The 10,868-nt window shown below is 43.7% G+C and overlaps 1 protein-coding gene across 1 annotated transcript in view; it reads left to right on the forward strand.

The window, feature by feature from the left end:
• Positions 1 to 10,868, forward strand: part of CNTNAP5 (contactin associated protein like 5) — a 573,569-nt gene that overhangs the window by 156,301 nt on the left and 406,400 nt on the right. Inside the window, exon 3 of the mRNA XM_019522627.1 lies at positions 9,531 to 9,724. Coding sequence (XP_019378172.1) covers positions 9,531 to 9,724 — 194 coding nt within the window. The remainder of the gene's footprint in view (positions 1 to 9,530; positions 9,725 to 10,868) is intronic.

A 10,868-nucleotide genomic window follows, 5' to 3' on the forward strand; every position in this document is an offset into this window, starting at 1 on the left:
AGGTTTTTCAGTGCAGAAGAAGAGCTTCACAGCTCTTCTCCTTGCAAGGGAAGACTTCACTTCTGCTCTTTGACTTGTGAAAGGGGAAGCGAGGATTGTCTCAGATGTGGACAAGGAGTCCATAGGGAACAAGCCTGATGCTTGTGTGGACAAATAGAAGTGAGTCCAGTGGAGGGCAGCAAAAAGGGTGAGGGGGCTTATTTAGTCTAGAGAAGAGAAGACTGAGGGGGAGGATTTAATATCAACCTTCAACTCCCTGCAGGGGAGTTGGAAAGAGGTTGGAGCCGGACTGTTCTCAGTGGGGGCAGATGACAGGACAAGGAGCAATGGGCTCAAGTTGCACCAAGGGAAGTTGAGGTTGGATATTAGGAAGAACTTTCTCACTAGGAGGGCGGTGAAACACTGGAACAGGCTCCCCAGAGCGGTGGTGGAGTCTCCATCCTTGGAGGTTTTGAAGCACCGAGTAGACAAAACCTTGGCTGGGATGATATAGTTGGGGCTGGTCCTGCTTTGAGAAGGGGTCGGACTAGATATGACCTCCTGAGGTCTCTTCCCACCCTCATTTTCTGTGCTTCTAGGCTGAAGGGCAGCAGTGGGGCATAGGTACTCAAATATGAGTTGTTGTTGTCCGTGTCTTATGTTAATGTTGTGGGGTACTGCAACACAACTACCCCATGGAGAGAAGGAAGAGCATTGATGTGTTTTGGGTTCTAATTTTGGGGGACTTAATCTTAGAACAGAACAGGTTTTTTTGTCAATGAAAGTAAATGCGTTTTATTTTCCTCAGGGCCAGAAGGAAGTAAAAAAGAGAGAGGGGGAAAAAAAATCACAGCTCCGTTTCTTTTTCTCATTCAAAATGTTGAGCCTGAGATTTCTGACTTCTAGCCAGATAATTAGCTGGCTGCATTCAGTTTAACTTGAAAGAGTGCTCTTCAGATTCGCTGGATTCTTTGCAAGAAGCATTTTTGCAGTGTCGAGCGCTCTTTGGAAATCGGAGAGGTGTTAGATGGAAGTTGAATATCTCGCCTTTTGACTTTGAGTCAGAGTCTTTCACTGAGCAGCCTGAAAAAGAACTGGCATGGCAATCGCCCAACCCATGGATGGTTGAAAAATGAACTCTGCCAAAAGACAATTGGCTGACTCGAGTGTCGAGTAATTTATTACCTCAGTTATTCATCACCCACTACTACTATTACTTTAATTCAGAGCTAAATTGTCACTATCTTTGCTTGGCCACTCTTACAAGAGTTAAGAGGTCCCCTTCGCCTTTCTTACTGTGTTCTTTCCAGATCCAGGCTCTGGAAGGGGTGGGGAGAGCAAAGCCTAGTTGCCTGACTTTTTTTAGGGATGAAAGCAAGCCTGGTTGGGGGTAGGGTGAAAGGCATTGTGATGTGGGAGGCTCCTTATCTCCACTTCCTTTTCCCACTCACTGGCCAGAGTAAATGGCTATTTCCCAGGAGCACTGAGCAATAAGCAGGTCCATGTAATGCGGTGAAGTAGTGAACTGCTGCCCTGGTGCAAGAGGACAATAGGGTCAGGCTTGCTGGTCACTTAGCTGTAAACTGTTCTGATTTTTTGCAGCTGTGCCAGAGCTGAGATTTTAAAGTTATTTTCATAGGTTGTAAGGGGCTGGAAGGGACTTCGGAAGATCATTGGGTCCAGCCCCCTGCACCAGGCAGGAAACAACTGGGGGTCAGGCGACCCCAGCGAGGTGACCGTCCAGTCTCCTCTTGAAGATTTCCAGGGCAGGCGATTGCACCACCTCTGGAGGGAGCTTATTTCACAGTCTGGACACTAACTGTGAAGAAGTTTTTCCTAATGTTGAGCCTGAATTGATCTTCCAGGAGTTTGTGGCCATTACTTCTAGTTTTCCCTTCAGGTGTCCTGGTGAACAGTTGCTCACCGAGCCCTTGATGTGCTCCTCTAGTATAGCAGTAGGCTGCTACCCATCTCAGCCTGATTTTCCTCAGGCTGAAGAGTCCCAGATCCCTTGGCCTTTCCTCGTATGACTTGCCATGCAAGACTCTGACCGTATGGGTGGCTCTTCTTTGGACTTATCTCAAACTTGTCCACATCCTTGTTGAAGTGCAGCGTCCAGGACTGGATGCAGTTCTTCAGCTGTGGTCTCACCAGTGCTGAGTAGAACGGAAGAATCACTTCCTTGGTTTTGCTGGAGATGCATCGATTGATGCACGGCTGGGTATTGTTTGCCCCGCTGGCTACAGCATCGCACTGCCAGCTCATTTTCATATTGTGGTCTCTTATTACCCCCAGGTCCCTTTCATTCATGGTGCTAGCCAGTTTGGTGCCGCCAAGCCTGTAGGTGTGTTGGGAGTTGCTGAGGTGAAGCACTTTACATTTCTCAACATTGAACTTTATAGGTTACAATTCACCCAACTTGCTAGCCTGTCCAAGTCTTCCTGTATCTGTAGCCTGTCTCCGAGCGTGACCATGCATGACCATTTTAACTGTCTTTAAAAGAAGCCAACATGAGCGGACAAAGTTTAAGGCAAGAAATATGTCTATGTTTAAAATATATGCTGAATGCTCATTAGCGTAGCATGTACTATAGCCTAGCATCACCAGAGCTACACTTCCTGTTGGCGTGACTCTTGGTGATGGCAAGACGGAAAACATGTGAAATTGGCTATTCAGCTGAAAAGCTGTTTGATGCCAAGCAGAACTTCATCAAAGCCTCAATAAAACTTGAGAGTTAGGCCTTGAGCAATGCATGGACGTGAATTGCTCCCAAGCAGGACTGTAGAGACCCGTTTCTGTCCCTGAGTACATGTATGCTATTTCATTGATTTCCATGGAATTGAACTTGTGTAAATTCAAGGGCAAAATCTGGCAAAGAGACTGAACAAAATTCTCATTTTATGATTAAAAACCTTTGGTGGAGTGGTAGGTGGGGAAACTTGTCCCACTGCTGCACAAAACTGCTGGATACCATTACAAACATAGCACTCACCATTAGGTATAATGGTATGAGCTCCAAATGTTGGGATAGAGCTTCACCTGGGGTAAACTGGTTTGGCTCCATCATAACTGGTGCTGACTTAACATCAGCAGCCAATCTGGTTCCTGATACAGAAGACGGAGAGCTCTTTCTTCTGACATCTGAGCTACCTTGGGTGGTAACTTCTGGTGAAAGTTGTCTTTGCAGCAGTGACTACTGAAGTTTATCTGTGAAGAGCAATACGTGCCAACATTTCCTGGAGCTTTGAATAAATTGAATTCACCCTAAAATATCTTCTTCTTTTTTTTTTTGTGAAACACCCCTGTATTATAAAGGATTAAATGAAATTCTAATGCTTTTGCAGTTCTATAAAAAAAAGCGTGTACGCACACTTGAAAATGCCAGGAAAGAACTGCACCTTGCTAGATGTGGGCATATAGTAGCAGCTTGTTGGCTGCATTTATTTTAGTACAAACAGGCACGCAACAGTTGATGACAAACTAATAAAGCACAACCCGCCTTCACCGGCAGAAATTTCTTAACAGTTGTATGAATACTGTTAGCCAGAACAATAAACTAAAGGCTGCTGAATATGCAGTGAAAGGTGGTTGTTAGAGATTTGCAAAACTCTAGTTGATAATGATGTAGTTGGGGTTGGTCCTGCTTGGAGCAGGGGGTTGGACTAGATGTGACCTCCGGAGGTCCCTTCAACCCTCATTGTCTGTGATTCTAGGAACTGCAACTTGGAGTAAATATGGCTGAAAACATCTGGGCGTAACCCACTGAAGGACTAGCTGAAAATGCTGCTACAACTACTCTGGATCTCCTAAAGAGGTCAATTGGATTCTGATTAATTACAACATGGGTCAATCTGATCCGATTTACAGTAGCGATTTACCAAATTGAATTTTTGTTTTCCCTTTTTTAATTTACGTATTTATAATGCTAATTGCTGTAATTAGATTATATTTTCTGGGCATTCTCTGATCCCCATTAACTCTCAGCCTGAACAGTCAATATAGTTAATTGTGGCTTAGAAGAAACCTCTCTTTCTTTGTCAGCTGCTATTTGTGCTATGGTACAAAAAGTGTTTGATCTCTGCATTAAAGTATGGCATGCATTAGAGTGCAGCAGGGAAGCACTTGCTTTCAGCGGGAAGCCCAAGAGCTTGGAACATAAGATAACACCAACTGAGCTGCTAGCGAGATACTCGAGAGTGAGGGCAAGCATTTATATTATTTCATACTAACAAAACACAAACAAGCATAGGCATTTTCTGAACCCCTGTGCAATTTCAAAGTACATTGATGGTACAACAAAGTTTCCTAAGTGCTGTGTTTCACATGCATACCAAAAAGGGAAAAAAATGTGCATACATTTATTGAAAGGCGGGGCGGGGCGGGATGAGTGGAAGGAGATAGGGGCAGGGAAGAAAAAATAAAAGGCACTTGATCGTTTTTTCTCTTTCAGTTATTTTAGGGCATTCAACCTGGGAACCATATGCTCTTACAGCCTTTAAGGCTCTAGCACGACCACTTGTTGCCATGGAGAGATCAGCTAGCATATCAGTTTCTCTGGGCACAGAGTCCAACTAGAGACCCCTTTCTCCCCTAACCAGCATAACCCCAACTTTCTACAACCTACTGAGACACTGCACCAGAACTAGGAGAAAACGCCGAGTAAACTGAAATGCTATTTTTTTTTCTGCACAGAAGCATAGAGCTCCCATGAATGCTAATAAGATTTTGGCAGAAAGAATATACCCCTTAGACAATGTTTTAAACTATGAAGCACATGAAAACTTTATTAATCGGCTCATCTCTCTAATTTTAATATAAGCAACTTGGTGACCATGCCCATATTTTACAACTTTATAGATTTAGACATTTTTTTAATGACAGAGTAGCTGTAAAAAATGCTGTGTTCCCTCTGTCCTGTAATTACCCAACACTTATTAATAAGAGAATCATTAAAACTGGCTTCCAGCACAGTTTACTCCTCTGCAAGCGTGTCTACACATGCTTTTAAATGTACTTAAACTTAATGCACATTTGCCTAATGTGAATTAAAGTGATTTAAGCTACACATGCATGCGCTAAGGTACATTAATGTGGTGTGCGGACCAACTTGGGACTAAAGTTAGTCCTAAGTCAGTCGACCTACACAGCATGAATGCGCCTTAACGTGTCTACATGTGATTTAAGGTGCTTTAAATATTCCCACATAAATTTGATACCTGCATTTGCTGGTATTAAATTTAGGCATGAATCACCTACAGTTGCCATTTTTAAGGTGCATTAAGGGTGAGCACATGTAGACCCATGCCCTTAATGAGCCTTAAATTGCACAGATGGCTAATGCACCTTAAATCAGCACATGTAGATGCACCCTGTGTGGAGTTTTAATGTGCTGTATGTGTGTGTGTATATATATTTCAATCTCTGTGCTTCAGTGGAGGCTATACAATCTCCTGTACTGTTCCTGCCTGCAACTGCTAGTATATATTCCCAGGGTTGTACTTGTCCCAAGAGGGTAATGAAACAGAGGGCAGAAGAAGATCCACACTCCAAAGCCTTATTCCATAATTCTTTAAAATGGATTTTGAGGGGGAGGGAGGAGAGGAGGGGAATGTGGGGAATCTACAGTAAATAAGATGTTGGAATGGGTTGTCCTTGGCCATAAATGGATGCTTCTTTTCTGGATATATAGCACCATTTGAACACGGACAATTATTGTGCACAGAAAAGGTGGGGGGATGTACATTTTGTCAAGTATTACAACAGCTTGCTGGTAAAGTTAAGCAATCCAGATTCAGGGTGAAGCCATGCAGCAGTAAGCAGGCGCTGTGGGCATTCAATTTTCTCATTGAAGCAAGTGAATGGAAAGCAGTAAGGCAAAGTGTGGATCTCTGCCTCCAATTAACCAGCTATTGCATTGGTAGAGAAGTGTCCTCATTTGTGCTGCTATAAGCCAATGGCAGCATGGCTGGAATGAGGGAGGGAACTGGGAACGGTTTCCTTTTCTAAGCTGTTCAGTAGCAAGACAGGATGCAGCTGCTGGGACCACCTTGGATGTGGTTAGAACAGGCTACAGAAAGCTGGAGCAGCGGGTGAGCTGTGATTGCTGTGTCATGCTCTGTTTTAAATGCAAATAATGTAATTAGTAAATACAAGCTGCCTTTATCTTCTTCCAAAAACAGCAGAAGGTGGTGGGCAATGTGGACACAATTTGAAAGCTTTAGTTTGAGATCTAAAGCCCACTGCAAACTTCCCCAACTGTCACTCCAAGTGCAAGGTGTCATTCCAAACTGGCTTTTTCTACTGTAAACACATAGCTGGGAATACAGATTAACTAGATAGCTAACCTCTCCAAAGAAAACTCTGCGGTGCTCTCAATTTTCCCCTGAGAAGTGGGTGGGAGAAAGAATGAACCCCGTATGATAGATGTGAACACTTTGTTTAATAAACTCTTGGGAAATGCTCAGTTATGATGATGCTTAGGGTAGTATCACAGTAGAAAGAATTGGGATTTCTATAAGGACAGCTCATCAACAAATGATTGGGCTACTTCTGATTGTTGTCATGGAGAGTGATCTACCATAACTGCTGTCAGATAGACAGATTGATGAAGCAGTGACGTTAAGGCAAGAGAAATCCAGCTTTAGTAACTTTTCACCAAAGGCACACAGCATTAACCTCCTAGGATGGTGATGTCAATGACATCATGCCACAAATCCTATGAATAGCTTAGAACTGGATTCGCGTTGTCCAATAGTCCCTGGGATTTCTCTACCACCTTTTTTTACTTTCTTGCAAATAAAAATTCAAGTGTTATTGCCTTCTGTTTTGGCATCTGATCTGTCAAAGTATGTGCAACTCTCAAATTGTTCAAAGGTCTTTTCCCCATATCCCTTTAAGAGTTATTTTAGAAGTCTAGTAAAAGTATCTGATAGCCATGTGAGGAATGGCTGACAGATATGGGACTTCTGCCTAGAAACGAGAAGACTTTGGGGGGATTTGGTGTCAGCTTACAAATATATTGGGAGAGAGCATCAAGGGCTAGGCAAACAACTATTCACCAAAGCACCGTAGGGAAAAAAACCAGGAGCACTGTCCATAAACTCCTAGAAGAAGGTTTGAGACTGGATATAAGGAAAAACGTCTTCACAGTTCATGAGACCAGACTCTAACATATATTCCCAATGGGGGTGGTGCAGGTGCCTACCCTGGAGATCTGCAAAAGGAGACTGGATGCACACCTTGCTGGGGTTATTTGACCCCAGCAGTCTTCCCTGCCTGGAGCAGGCGGGCTGGACCTAATGATCTCATGAGGTCCCTCCAGCCCTAAACTTCTGTGAAACTGTGATAAGGGGTAGAAAGGATATTTTTTATTTAATTTTTAAATATCTGGAGCACCAAACAATATTATTTCTCAAATGGCTGAAAAAGTTATTGCCTGGAGAGGCTGAAGATGGGACAAACCTTAGTTGACAGGTAGGAGTCTTGTTTTAGTTTCATAAGGCTCTTGCCTTGAGCAAGAAGATACACCAATTAAAAAACAAAAGTGTTAAGAACAATAACTATTTTATTACAATGGAAAAGAAAGACAACACAAAGCAGGCCATAAACAAATCATAAGCATCAGCTCAGTTGCCATTGCTTTTTGTAAGGTTCTTTGCAGAAAACTTATTAAAGTTTGAAAGTTTGCCTTACTCTATTGGGACTCTCTAGGTATTATACAACCCCAGGATATTATTCCCCAAATAAGCAGAAAGTCTTGATATAGTGAATCATTAATAAAAGAGCTTACAGGTAGGGAAAAGAAATTTGGTTTTGGTGAATTCTGCCACACATTTCTTCATTGCTTCTGCCATACGTTGCTGTTCAAAAGTTGATGATCTATTCTGGATTTGGGACCTCCAGGATGGACGATCACAAGCGATTTGCTCCCACAACTCTGGGTTCATGCCAAAACTCTTTAGGGACAACTTTAGGGTGTCCTTGTACTGCTTCTTTGGTGCAGTGTGAAAGTGTACGTCATTTGATAGCTCTCCATAGAAGGCTTGCTTCGGGAGTCGAGTGTCAGGCATTCTTGAGAGGTGGCCGGCCCATCTTAGCTGAGCCAGGTTCAGCAGAGTATGAATAGTGGGGAAAGTTGATTTTCCTAGCATCTTGGTGTCAGGAATCTTGTCCTGCCACTTGATCTTTAGCATCTTTCGCAGGCAGCACAGGTGGAAATAGTTTAATTTCTTGGCACAATGCTGGTAAATGGTTCAGGTTTCACAGGCATAACAGAGGGTCGGAAGGATGATGGCTTTGTAAACCTTCAGTTTTATTGACATTCTGATCCCTCTGCAGTCCCAGACTGACTTATGGGGTCCGCCGAAGGCCACACTAGCTACTAGCTTTCCTACTCTCACATTGACTTTGTCATCAATGTGGACAGCATGGGAGAGCGTGCTGCCCAGCTAGACAAACTTATCAACCATCAACATTTGTTGGCCTTTAACTGAGACGTGTGGATCCTGGGGTGTTGCGCCAGGTGCAGGTTGAAACATCGCTTCCATCTTCTTCATGTTAATGGTGAGTCCAAAGTTGTCACAGGCTGATGAGAGTATGTCCATGAATCGTTGCGTGTCAGCCTGTGACCCTGCACATAACACACAGTTATCAGCGAAGAAGAAGTCGCAAAGCTTGGCTGTCTGGACTTTGGAGCTTGCTCGGAGCCTGCACAGGTTGAAGATGCCTCCTTCAAAATGGTGCCTGATCCCCATACCAAGGTCACCTTGGTACAGGCAAATTTAATGAACATTCAGTTTCTCAAACTATTTCACCGTTTCTCTCTTTATCATGGCATAGCTGAAATCTCCTCTGCAGGAATATGTTATCTGGAAAAAACCAAAAAACAGGTGGTTAGCAGGAAAAGTGGTTTTGTGCCTCATTCACTATAGCATTTCAAGGAAAAATAAACCTAGTCCCTTGGCAGTTCTTTTGCAAACTGCACCTCGCCAAAGGTGCTGAAATTTCATGGCTCTTGTCATGTTACAGAAGCATCATAGTGCTGAAAGCCTATTACTTTTCAATGTTGTCTTACGGCATCTTGCAATTAAAGACTCCTGTTAAATATTCTACACAGATCACAATAACGAGCACTTATGAGCATCTTTCAAAACATAACATAAAGGCAGGGGGGAGGGGGGAGAAGGTTAAAGCAAAATAGAAGGTATAAAGCAGGATCCCAGAATCTGTGCAAACAGATGTGGTGGTGATAAATATAGTTTTATAACAGAGAGCTTTCATCCTCTTTGTGTGCCTGTCAGTTGTTGGAAACAGAGATTTCCTTGGAATTTCCTTAATTAGATTGAACTTCTAATGTAATTAAATAAGCACAGACACCATAAGCTTGGGTGCTATTGTAATTTCCAAGCATCACATGCATAAAAATACTCGTAGGTATCTCTCCATGTTTGATGAAGAGGAAGGCAAGTTTGCAGTAATTTATGATTCAAAGGATGTATTGGTACTGAGAGATGCCCTCTTCAAGACCTTTTCTTTTTCCTGATCTTTCCTAGGAGCTGGTGGTTGGTCCCCACTGGAATCTAATCAGCAACAATGGCTCCAGATTGATTTGGGAGATAGACTTGAGATTGCAGGAGTTGCCACCCAAGGAAGGTATGGGAGCTCAGACTGGGTAACGAGCTACACTCTCATGTTCAGTGACACGGGACGCAATTGGAAGCAGTACAGACAAGAAGACAGCATCTGGGTAGGTGGTTGCTTTCCTCCAGATGGATTGCTATCATCACATTGTCAAGTTTGAGGAAGATGTAACTACTGATGGTTCAGGCTCAGTCTGGGATTTGAATATGTGACTTTTACTTTAACAAGTTCTTCTTCCAGAGAGGAGAGTAAGCAGCAGGGTCTGGTGGTCATCACCAAGAGCTCAACACAGAAGGACTCTTCCAGTCCCTATTATAGCATTGGTTCTGTGTGTAGCATTGAATGGGACACCGAGAGAGGATGTATTCCTTAGGTCACATGGATACTCGGGGTGGTGGGGAGAGGATCAGAGCCACACTTACACTGCAGAGCACAGTAGACTTGAGTTCAGGTGGGTTGGGGTGAATGGACCTGCTACTGTGTAGGTTCGTTCCCTGAGAACTATGTGAAGCCTTGGCTCCATATCTCTTGTGTACTGGCTGGAAGCGATTTATTCCTGCTGTTGGAGGAGGCAGGGGTGTCTTGGAGACACAGTGCCTAGCAGGGTTACTCCTGAACTGGTATGGGCACGGGATGCTTGGGCTGTGCCAAGCATCAGACTTCATCTTGAGTTTCACTGGGCACGTCTATATGAAACATTTACTGTCTAATTAGCTCCGCAGTAAAAAGCCAACGTTTACACATGTGGTGCTATTAGGTTGGAGTAAATTAATTAGCTCCTCTGTAGGAGAGTACTGGCAGTTACAGATACTGTTCTACAGTGGAATTATTTACTGCACTGCAATGCACATATAGATGCTGATGGGGCTGGCTGGGGCACAAGGGTACATCAGTGTGGGGACTACCTGCCAGCTAGCCCCACACTGGAGCACCCTCCTGCTCCAGTCAGTCCCTCCACAGCACATCGACCCAGTTCGAAGCAGCCCTGGGGTGGCAGGCTGATTTTTCCACACCCCCCAGACTCTCTGTCATCCAGGACTTCACTGCCCTGGCTCAGTTTGCTGTGGTCCCAGCTGCACATGCAAACACAGGAAGTGTATTGCTTTGAATTAATAGCATGTATAGATGTGTCCACTGTGTTCAACATGCCTTCTCGAATATTTTCAATGCATTTTAAGATATTGATGGATGTTGTTATGATTCCTGTTTTGATGCTACGGTTATATAAAGTACAGCCGGATCAGAAACAC

Source organism: Gavialis gangeticus, unplaced genomic scaffold, assembly GCF_001723915.1.
Source record: "Gavialis gangeticus isolate Ggan-Ray unplaced genomic scaffold, GavGan_comp1, whole genome shotgun sequence".
Lineage (NCBI taxonomy): Eukaryota > Metazoa > Chordata > Crocodylia > Gavialidae > Gavialis > Gavialis gangeticus.